This window comes from Otolemur garnettii, unplaced genomic scaffold (genome assembly GCF_000181295.1).
Source record: "Otolemur garnettii isolate 467f Iridium unplaced genomic scaffold, OtoGar3 scaffold00339, whole genome shotgun sequence".
Lineage (NCBI taxonomy): Eukaryota > Metazoa > Chordata > Mammalia > Primates > Galagidae > Otolemur > Otolemur garnettii.
In genome coordinates, this window is record NW_003852734.1 from 327,963 (window position 1) to 340,250 (window position 12,288).

Sequence of the window (12,288 nt, forward strand, 5' to 3'; positions counted from 1 at the left end):
TGGACCCATGAGTTGTAGTAAACTATGATGGTGCCACTGAACTCTCTCCTCAGCAACAGAACAAGACCCTGTCTCAAAAAAAAAAAAAGAGAGAGAGAGAGAACATAAGAGATTGGTTCCACTGTCTAGCAATCTTGAGCACCGGGTACAATTCTACTCTAATCATAGAACATAACTTTTAGGAAATTTCTGATTTTGTTCTTTTTTCAACTGTAATGTGAGGATGTCAAATTAATTGGCATCTGAGGTCCTGCTCTAAGATTCATGTCTAAAAATCTTTGAAAGAGATAGGAAATTCCAAGGCCTCTATTTCCTATAATTCCAACAGATTTTAAATTCTTTTACTTATGTAGAGACTCTATTATGATATATCTGTGAGTGCCTATAGATCTCAGCTAAGAGTCGGTGATGTATCCCTAGTTTGTTGTTTTTTCTGTTACATAATGCAGTGGCCTTTCCACATTTATATTCCTATTTCTCACATTTTACAACTTGCTTTATGGCACAGGTATTTCAGGAAGATTTAGGGTTTTTGAATAGCATCATGGATTTTTTTTTGCATTAATTTTACTTCCTCAACATTGTATTAAGTATTATTTATCTCAATTACAGAGCATTGTCAGAAGGCACCCTTAAATCTGAACCCTGAGTATCTCATTTGCATCATCCTGATCCTGGCCCTAAGACAGGAGCTCAAAAAGGGTGGTCAGAGAAACAAGAACAAATAAGCCCATCTTGAATTTTGTCAAAAATAGACCAATTAATTTTAAAAAGTAGACATTGCTTATCTAAGTGCAGTGGACACACAACGAATGAATCATCTCAGTAATTTGAGGAGAAACCATAAAACTAGAAGTGAGGGTGGGTGGGGACAAAAGAGATACAACAAAGCATTTCAGGAAGGACACTTCCTTTTGCTGATTTAGCCTCAAAGAACTGGGGGGTTGTTCTCATACACAACTTTAATGCCACGCTCTCCTCTCTGCAATGGATAGACAAGTGGTATATGCTGATTTGAAAGTATCCAGAGATTCCAGCCCTAAAAATTCATCACCCTCTTCTCTTCCTCAGGGTAAGTAGCTTTAATTTTCCTTTTGGCATTTGTTTATCTTCCAGAGTTAGATTTTCATCTTGCATTTATGGCTTTAAAGCATTGCTTTAAAGATAAGTTGCAATTGTATAATAAGGTTTAATAGGTGTAGCATAGCTTGTCCATGGATAATCGCAATTTTAGAGAAAAATTTTAAACCTCGTAAATTTATTTTTTATCAAGATAGCATGGAAAGTGAATCACTTCTCACTTCTTTTACTGAGCCTTGATTAAAAGACTCCAATGAAATATTTCACATATATGAGCAAAAGGAATATTTTTAGAGACACACTGGGAACTTGCTGTGTTAGTAACCTACCTTATTCCAAATTCCTTTACAAAATATCAACACCATGATTACATTCCAGTCATATGCATCCATAACATTTTTTTCAGAATGCAAAATGAAGGCTTAAGGATTAACATCCTCCACTCTCCAAAGGAAGTGGAGAATTTTCTTGAAGAAAACCATATTCAAAATCAAAGACCTGAATGTAATTACAACCTGATAGTTTCTAATTTGAAAGTATCACACTTTAAAGGAAATGTATACAACTATTATGTACCCATAATAATTAAAAGTTATGTCCTTTTTTTAAAAGATAGAGATACGCCACAAGAAACTGGACCATATTAATAATAAATCTATTTAACATTTGTTGAAAATGGCACTTTTCTGTGTGCCAGAGGAGTTAGTACTCAGAGTGAAAGGGATGGGGAGTACCAATGTGAGCTAATGCATGTATATGATGGATAGCACAGCCAGGGAATAAATAAAGGGACCAGAGAAAGGGGCAGAAAATACATATGAAATTAACAACATACAGGTAGTAGTACCTTCATAAAATCTAACTGAATTTACTGGTACCGATAGTGTTACAATTGTTTTCCAGTCAGATATATATTCCATATTGTGCTGAAGTTTGTGACACATTAAAATTTTTCAAAGATTTAGGTCAGGAAGAAAGTTTTAGGGTCTTCAAAAAATTTTCACTATACTTACTATAAAGTTGGAGGAAACTGGAGTATTTGATTGAGCCAGTTATTTTTTCTTTAATGAGAAAAGGCAAGTCTTTCCTTTCCCCTATTCAGATCTAGCAAAAGAGTATGGAGGGTGGGTGTTGAAAAGAGGTGTCAAAGAATGAGTACAGAGAAAATTACTCTCCCCAATGCTACTGTCCACAGTTTCAAATCAATGGATCCTTAAAACGTGTATGCTTGGATTGTAACCATGACCCTATGGAATATCATCTTAAAAGTAAATCTAAAAGAACAAATAACAGAATAAAGCCAGAGGAAAATATGTAACTACAAAACAATGACCTGGTATTATAATGACTGTGAAACCACTATTGGACAGGTTAGCTAATATGTGGTAACTGCATTGCACTGTGATTGTATCTAAGGCAGCAGCAAAATCAGAAAGAGAGAAATGAGTGATAATCTATTTTATTTATGTCCAAATGGTCAAGGATTTGGTCTACTAGAAAAGTGTATAAAGTATTAGAAAATGCTTTTAGATCATTCATTTAAAAATAAGCACTTCAGCCAGGCATGCTGAAAAGGTACCAGCAAATAAAATAGAGAAAATGTTTTTGCTTCATAGAGTTTATATATCCATGGTGGCATATAGTCAATTAAGTAAACAAAAACAATGTTTATAAAAGATTAGATGGTGTTGGTGCTATCAAGAAAAAAATTTTAATGGAATTGGACTTTAGCTTTTGTGAAGAGAAGAGTTGTTACCGTACATTAAATAGAATAATCATGGAAGGTCTCCCTGAGAAGACATGTGAGTCAAGACCTGAAAGCAGTGAGGGACAAAGCCATGCTCTCTGACAAAAGAACCTTGTAGGAAGTTGGACCAGCAAGTGCAAAACCTTGAAATGAGCACAGGCCTATTGCAGGAGAAGGATGCCTGGAGAGCGTATAATATGGAGACCAGAAGGAGATGAAAGCAGAGCAGTAACAGGGAGCCAAATGGAGCAGGAATTTGTACACTACTTTATAGACTATAATTGCTTGATGGAAAGCCACCGAAAGGTTTAGAACACTGAAGTGAGATTACCTAATATCCCATTTACACAAAGAATAGCTCTAAGTAGGTATTTCCAAACAACATTCACTGGCTCTCTTCAGTGATCTATTAGTAACTCCATTGATTCCAATCACATACAATGAAGCAGAAAACAGTACAGGAAAGCATTCCTCCTAGGTACAGAACAATGTTCTACTCGATTCCTTAAATTTTAGCATGAATGAGGGACAATTTTTAAAAGTCACCAAATTGGCTTTTATTTATAGTTTAAAAAATTATAAAACTACTATTTATTGAACAGTTACCATGTGCCAGACACTACGTCTAACATTTAGAAGAATTGTAATCGGGTGGTGCCTGTGACTCAAAGGAGTAGGACGCAGGCCCCATATGCAGGAGGTGATGGGCTCAAATCCAGCCCTGGCCCCCCAAAAAAGAAGAATTGTAATCTTCTTAGAATCCTCTCCAAACCTAATGGAGTACATATTATTCCACATTTTACAGATGAGGAAATCTGTGGTTTATGAAGGTTCAACATATTGTCTAAAACAACATGTTCAAACTCAGATCTGCTCAATTTGAAAGACTGCTCTTCATGCTAGACTTCAGTAATAAAAATTTAGTAAATTAATTTTAGTAATAAAGTTATGTTAGCAGTGAAATAGTGACTATATGAAGCTTTCCCCATATTGCAAACAAACCTGGAGTTAGAAGGAAGAAAAGGATGAGAGAAAGAAAGTTGAAATTATATAGGCTTATTGACTGGGTTTAGCCAGGCTTATGTCATACTAGCTTTCTGAAGAAGTATTGGATCAATATTGCCAAGTTTGATTTCCTCATTTTCAGGTGTATCCTGGGACCTTGGAGTTTCCTCTACATGTCTATTCCTATCTCCTCACCCCACTGATACATGTCCTAAATAGTGTCAGATGATAATCCACATGTCACTATGTTTAATGTTTTTTCCCATAATCTTATATCATGTTTGCCCATACTAAATTCTGTCTCCTTGGGGACATTTCAGAGAGAAATAATTTACTTGTATCAATGGCTTTATAGCCCATTCTGGAACATATAATGAGAATAAGAGACAATATTGTAATCATTTATGTTAAGAAACATTTTTAAAATTTTTTGAAGGAATAGATAATATAAACAAATCAATAGCTGCAGATAAATAAAGAAAACCTTTACTTATAAAAGCTCTTGGCTATGATAACACAATTTATAATGGTGATATATTTAACATATTATAAACCAAATGAATGTAAAGGGGGTTTTATAATTAAATCAGAGGTACAGGAGCTGTCTCAACACAGTTTCAAGCAGTGTAACTGAGATCTATCCTAACAGAATAATTTCTGTCAGAACTTATTTAATTTTAGAAGCTATAATCCAGTGTTTCCACAGAGTATTTTATAAGTTCCTTTATTATTTTTTCTATGAAATTTATGTTTGTAAAAATGTCTAGAAGCAAAATACATTGATATAGTTTTGATTAATTTATAATATTTAATTCATTAATATAATCATAACTTCTGATAAGCATGAGATATATAGGAATTAATATGATTACAGAGAAAAGCAAAGATATCTGATTTTTTTTTAGGCTATGCAATGTTGTAGACATTTTTGTAGACAATACATGTGTTGTAGACATAACACATTGTATGTGTTATGTTTTACTAGTTTAGTACTGAAAATAATATACAGTCTCACAAAATATTCTTCCTTGAATGCCATGCGTTTCATCCAATTTGGAGATGATCATTTTAGATAACAGTAAAGCAAAGTATTTTGTGTCCAATAATAGAAAAAAGAAGTTGTATATGTCATCAGTACCTAACAGGGTGCTTAGTTAAAAAGCACTATAAAATAAAGACAAAAAACTCTTGAGTAAGTGAAGATCTTCCTTCTTAGACAAATTGGTTTTACTTACTTCCTACAATAAGGCATGTGCTTCATTTTTGTATAGTACTTGGCAATTTTAAAAACATCTTCCATCTATCTCATTTGATTCTCATTCTTTGTACACAAGACATGCACAAATATTCCTATTTTACCAATGAGCAAATTCTCAGTTGGATCTGAGACTCTGTTTTGTGGGATGTTGATAAAGGTTCTTCCCACACTCCTCATTGTCAAAACTACCTTTAATTTTTGTAACAGATGTGCTCAACTCAGTTAACTGAGTATACATTTTTAACTTCTCAGACGTCTGTCAAGGTCCACCTTGGCATCAGTTTGCTCTGAAACTTGGCTGTGCTGGGGTTATTCTTCTTGTCTTGAGTGTGATCGGGTTGACTGTTTCAGGTAAGTGAGGTAAGATTTGTTTCAGAATATTAATTCTACTTTATCACAAACATCAGAGCATCTTAACATAATTTGGCCACCACAAATTTAGTGAAAACCAAGGAAATAAAATATTAGAAATCAATGTTTCTAACAGTCATCTCAGTTTCCATTTTGAAAACTTTAGCCGTTCACATTTATCTCCTTAAGTGGTTTGAGAGTCATCATGGGGTGCTACACATGAACTCTGAGAATGTTAAAAAAATTCACAATTATAAGGAAAAAATGGCAATAACAAAGAAAAGTAAAAGGTATAGTTATTTACAATTTATTAAGTACCCACTAAATTCCATATCGAGGTAGATGGTCTCTCTCTCTTGGATTAGGCATAAGTATCCTCAGTAGGAATATACAAAGTTCAGGCAAGAGTGAAGCAATTTAAAAGTGTAAGTAATGCCCTCAGCTGATTTATCTAGTAGATAACAGGTAACCTAATATCCATGTGAGTCTACTTGTTTCGTCTTTTTTCTTGTTTATGTATGCTGCCTCTAGTTGTTGGCACATTGTTACCCTTTGTGTTTTGTCCACATTCAAGCTTATTGAGATAACTTAGTTTCCTGAAGTGATAAATATAACCTACCCATTCCACTACACATTTCAGCATTTAACTCTCTTAATGGTTTTTCCTTATTTACTAGTGATATCATTAACACAAAAATCATCAATAGAAAGATGCAGTGTGAATGTTCAACAGAACAGAAATGAAACAACAGGTAATTTTGTGGCTTGAATTTCCTCAGAATAACAGTTAATATTTGATAGGTAACATGTGTTTTATTTCTTTTTTTCTTTCTCTCTTTCCTTCCTTCCTTCCTTCCTTCTTTTCTCTCTCTGTCTCCCTACTCCCTCCTCTTCTTTCTTCCTTTTTATTTTTATTTTATTTCAGATTAATATGATGGTATAAACAAGCATGTGTTAGTTTAGTTAAGGTTCAAGCAATCTGTTATGTTTAGATACTGTTATCATCCTACTTTTATGCTTGAGAAAATTGATGTGCAGAAAGGTTAAGCTACTTGCTGAGGGTCACACAGTAGAAAGGGATGATGCCAGGAATTACGCTTAGGAGGCCTGACTTCAGAGCCTGAGGTCTTAACCATGAGGATATGCTGCCTCAGAAGAAGCCTCTGCTGGGATAGTCAATTAATTGTTAGTAGCCAAATATCAAATTAAAAAGTAAAATACACCTTCAAGTGAAACATTTGATTATTTTAATGAATATAGCAAGTAGCTAAGTTTAGTCTGAAGTTAATTAATAGAACTTAAAACATAGAATGTATTATTTAGTATTATATTTCCTTAACATGTACACATTAACCTTGTTCTAGTGTGTGTGTTAATAAAGACAACTATTGGCACCGTCTTCCACTGGCCCATCTTCTATGCCCTCCACCTGCCCCAGGGTATTTTCCCCCTTTCCTCTTCCTCCTCGTTTACCCTCCTAAAAAAAAAAAAAAAAAAGATGACCACTATTGAGTAACTGTGATAGAATGTGATCTGTATACACATTCTCTCAGAACAGAAATTTTTTAAAACCCAGAAAAATATCTGGAAAATGCTATCCAATAAATCATATTAAGTAGGCAAATATATCATTGGCAATTAGAAATTTTATGATTTTTTTTAAGTTATGGCATTTCCATTAATTTGGTGAAATGAATTATTATTTTTCTTTACATTTGCATGCTTTTTAAAATCAGCATTTTTAAGATGAGTTTTGATTTTGTTGCCCATGTTGTGGACTAGCCACTGATGATGAAATTAAGGAAATAAAGAAATACTTTTGACTCTACCATCTGATTGGGTAAGCTTAAACAAATTTTTCTGTCTCTCAATGTCTTAAAACGTAAGATGTGGCTGTTATACAGAATAGAGTGACAGTCGCACTCTGTCACCCTGACCAGAGTGCTATGGCATCATCATAGCTTGCAACAGATTGAGTCCAAGAAATTGAGGTTGCTGCAAGCTACTAAGGCCTGTAGCCTCAGCCTCCCAAGTAGCTGGGACTACAGGCTTCTACCACAATACCCAGCTAGTTTTTCTATTCTTAGGAGAAATGGGGTCACACTCTTGTTTGGGCTGGTTTCAAACTCTTGAGCCCAAGCAATGCACCTGCCTCGGTCTCCCAGCATGCTAGGAATATAGGCATGAGCTACGGCGCTGGGCCCCACAAGTTTAAATTATTTTGATGGTATCTTCCTATTTTAATATTCTATAATTTATGCTCAATATAACTGGTCACAAATTCTCAATTCTTAGTACTGGAATGAACAATAGGTTTCATAAACCTCAAAATTATAACAAATTTATTGTTCTCACAATGATAATCAAAGACTTCCAAGCATTTATAATGACTTCTGTGTGTTACCATGTGGTGTGGTAGGGACAGGTTAGGCATATAACACTTATGTATTTCTTTTTTCTGTTTCTTAATTTAGAGAGCCCAAGTCCATTACAGTGCATGGAACCTTGGCAGTCATTCCAAGATAAATGCTTGTTGTTATCTACAATTAATAAGCCTTGGAATATCAGTCTAGTTGATTGTTCCACAAAAAAATCCAGTTTACTTCTTATTCAAGATCAAAAGGAATTGGTAAATCTTTAAATAACATACCTTAATAAAACTTAGCGCTTCCTTTAAACCAAGATCTCTGGGCTTTCTTCCAAAGATTTTATGTGTTGAAAGTGGGGACTTTGAATTTAAGATGCTCATAATTGTAGAGATTAAACAGACATATATGCAAATAATTTAATAAATAAAATAAATAAAACAAAAAATAAAAATATATATAGAAAACTATAACTATATAATTACAGAGAAGTGACAGTTAACTCTGATGAGAAGTCAGGAAAACTTCAGTGAGGGGTGATGGTTGAACTAGGTTTTAGGGGATGAGTAGAATATAAAAGATGAACAGATGCAACACTCAGCCATTTCTTCTGTCTCATGTATAGAGACAAATACAGATGCAGATAAAAGATGAAGGAATTTCATTTTGGATTGGATTAAATTTTACTTTACCAGAGAAGAAGTGGAAGTGGATAAATGGTTCTTTTCTAAATCCTGCAACGTGAGTATTAGATGAGATCATTTTAATATCCCATTCTCCTTGGGTTTACATTATAATGTAGTAACATTTTATGGAAGATTAAGTTTTGTAGTTTTAATTTGGTTTAGAAATTCTCAAGAGGTTCAAAATAATCTGGGAAGATGGGGGATTCTGAAGTTGGTAGATAGGTCCATGTATGAAAAGACATCAGACCTCTACAAGAGGTCTCTACAAATATATACAAATATATACAAATATATATTTTTATCTGCAGTGGCATTTTAAGTGGCAAGGCCTAGACTAACTCCTTGGGAGGAGGGGAATGTGAAATTTAAAAGAAATGTCTAGCTAGAGGCTATTTGCACACAGAATCTCTTGTGTAGAAGTAGTTTTTCAAACTCTGGGAAAGTGTATCTTAGTGAATCATGAAATCAATTTTAAAAATTGAAAGCATGGTTATGAAAGGAAAAAATAGTAAAAATCAGAATGTGAAACCAAAACACTTGAGAGTATCTAGCAACATTATGACAAATATGGCAGTACATTTTAGCCAATAGTGTGAAAGGGACGTTTCTGAGGAACTGTGATGAAAATACATGTAAGCCACAAAAGAGGCATTTGCTGTTTTCTTTTTGGTGTACCAGTATTATTTCTTGTGTATTATGTTTGAGATAACCATAAATGTAATAAGAGGCATGATGCTACATAATTAGATGTCATATTTCAGCAGAATTCATAGTTAATTTTACAACAAAGGGCAGGGTACTGTTCTCTCTTGCAAGCAAAAGCATGCAGACATTTGACTAAGTTTCTGTGAAGAACTTTCAGTAAAGTTTATCAAAAGAGATAGTATTGAGAGTTACATGGAATGAGTCTATGAGGATTTACTCAAATTTGCATAATTTATACATAAAATGTTGTCTATCATTCAAAAATCAAGAGGTTGAAATTTAAAACAAAGGTGCATGTTTCAGTTTATCTAAAATATAGGGATAATTTATTAAGTGGAGAAAATAATAAACATTGAAAGTAATGTTGGCTTAAAAAGAGCCATATTCTGAGATATTTTTTAAGTGTGAGAATTTAAAGATTATTCAAAAGTAAGTGTTTGGGGCTATAATTAATTTATAAAAATGAAAACATTTTTCTTTAATAACATCTCTCCTGGTTTAATATAATATTTTCTGGAGATTATTTTCTATGCTTTTATTTATAAGCAAATAAAAATTTATTTGGTATTAACTTACTTTTATCTTTTCATACATAGTAAGGGTTAATTTTTGTTTATTAAACAGAATATGTGTGTGTTTCTCAATTTGGTCATGATAGAAAATGTTTATTATTATAGTTCATAGGAAAAATAAAATTGGAAAATATTAAAGTATCTGTGAGCAAAAATACATGTAATGTGAATGGAATAAATTCAGTTGAAAATTGAACCCCCCATTTTATTCTGAGGAGAGAAGTGATGCTTTAAGTAAGATAGCAGTGATCAGATGAAGCTGGAAGGTATGTTATAGTGAAAAGAACACCAGTTAGAGCCTGCTTTTATTTGAAATCTCTGAGCCTTATTTTTTTGGCAAGAAAAAAAAGGGGAAAGTGGAGAGATAATAATGTGTTACACAGAATTGTTTTGTGAGTTAAAGGAGATAATGTTAGAGAACTAGCTGGATATTTCATAGAGGAAGGTCTGGAAAGCTGAAAGCTATCAGAGCCTTTTTGAAAGGCAATCATTGATTCAACCAAATTGGCATTGAAAAAGTTCACTTGAAAATTGAAGAAAGAATTAGAAGAGTTGTAGAGACAAACTATAGGGGAGTTTTGCAGTAGCCCAATTGAGATAAGTTGATGGTTTGACTAGAATATTGAGCAGTAGGAAAAAATCAGACTAGCAGTTCAAGCCCAAGGGGCTGGATGAAAATAATAGGACAGAGGGAAAAAGAAAGGCTGTGATGGTTGGAGCTCTGCCCACTGCCACCAGCTCATCTTTTTGAGACAATCGGTGAGTCTTGAATTCATTCCATTCTTGCATCCCAACTCTAATAGTGCCCGTCCATCATTTCAATTCTATTTCTACTTCCACCTCAGTGAACCACAGGATTCATGCTACTTTAAAACAAATATTTCAAAGCAGACACCCACTAACTTATGTTTAACAAAAGAATAGAAGAAACATCTGACTACCTATCCCATGAACGGAGCCTCTTTCTCTCACAGAATGTGTTATGATCCATTATTTCATTTCCAAGCAACACAGTTGACAGTGTACTTTCTGATTCACCCGTGTGAGCTTCAACTTGCTGAGAGGGCCTCATTTGTTGTTTCCATCTGTGCAGATGTTACACTTCTTGATTTTTGTGTTTGTTAAAACTTGTTATGATCCATATCCACCTATACCTCTATACACTTATCACATGAGCCCATACTTTGTTTAAGCATTGTCACACTTTTATATATGACATCACAATGCCTTCCCCAAATTTTAGGTGGTTATACTCTCTATGAAGAAGAAAACTGAGGCTTGATAAAATTAAGAAACTATTCACATGACATGCTAGCAGTAGCATAAAAAGATTTAATTGCCAGTTTCTAAAGCTCCTTTTAGAAAATACCATTATTAAATTTCTTGTTAGAGGATACTTTTCCAGTGAAGGTGAATTGAAACTTTCAGAGATTTATTCGTGTATTAACTTTATCTTAAAAGTGCAAACCATTACACATGTATTTCTGGCTGCGTACTTAATATGATTAATAATTTAGCCTTCCAATATTTCCTGAAAGACCCAGGAAATAATGGTTAAATAGGGATAATTATTAGAAAATCTTAAACCCTGAGAGGCTTTTCTTTTGCTCCACAGATTAAACATTTTAGGTGCTACTAAAGAAAACAGTTGTGTTTATATCACAAAAAAAGATGTTTATTCTGAAGACTGTGGTGTGGAACATAAATGGATCTGCCATAAAGGATAAAAACTGTTATAAAAAAAGTACATCCTACGTCTTGACCATGAATTCCATCTCAATTTCCTTACTTTTAGCTGCACATACTGTGGATACTGCCCAATGTACATTTAGTGGCACAAGCGAACAAATGCCAAGAATTCTGTAAGGGTTGGGAATCTCACAAAAGTCTGTGTCAAATCTATTCATTTCATATATGAAGAAACAGGAAAATAGAGAAAACATATAATTTTAAGAAATAGCATTGTTCTATGGAAGGGAGCCCAGACAAGTTGAGAGGCATTGGATTCTAACCCTGGTGTACATACATGGCCTTCATGGGTCCTCTTTGTCTCCACTCATCTCCAGAAAAGCTGTAGTGACTGGTTTCTAAAGTCCTGCCTGTCTATCACAGTCTATCATTTTTTGTACCACTACACAATGGAGTTGTGGCAGAACATTGATTCAACTCCATTCTCTTAGCTGTGAGCAGTGGCAGTATTGTAGCCAGTGAGATTTATCCAATGTATAATTATTGCTAATTGAAAACTTTTTCGAATACCCTACTATGATGACTTGAAATATATGCAGCATTGGCATTTTTTTTTATTGAATGGTAACTGTGTACATTGATGCACTATGGGGGTACAATGTGGTGTTTACACACACAATCCAAGACACTTTCATCAAACTGGTTAACATAGCCTTCATGTAACTTTCTTAGTCACTATGTCAAAACATTCATATTCTACTCATAGAAAGATTCACTTGTACCCTTGCAAGATGAACCACAGAAGTGAACTCTCGAATCCCTTTCCCCC

General features: G+C 34.0%; 1 protein-coding gene and 1 non-coding gene across 2 annotated transcripts in view; both read left to right on the top strand.

Annotated features, from left to right (window-relative positions):
- The first annotated feature begins 987 nt into the window (after window positions 1-987).
- The window catches only part of KLRB1 (killer cell lectin like receptor B1), an 11,590-nt gene continuing 289 nt past the window's right edge, over window positions 988-12,288 (top strand). The window contains exons 1-5 of the mRNA XM_003803575.1: window positions 988-1,072; window positions 5,343-5,441; window positions 6,119-6,193; window positions 7,916-8,070; window positions 8,433-8,548. Coding sequence (XP_003803623.1) covers window positions 988-1,072; window positions 5,343-5,441; window positions 6,119-6,193; window positions 7,916-8,070; window positions 8,433-8,548 — 530 coding nt within the window. The remainder of the gene's footprint in view (window positions 1,073-5,342; window positions 5,442-6,118; window positions 6,194-7,915; window positions 8,071-8,432; window positions 8,549-12,288) is intronic.
- LOC111722743 lies at window positions 11,949-12,086 on the top strand. Its single transcript, XR_002771432.1, has one exon. It is a non-coding gene; the product is annotated as a U4 spliceosomal RNA (small nuclear RNA).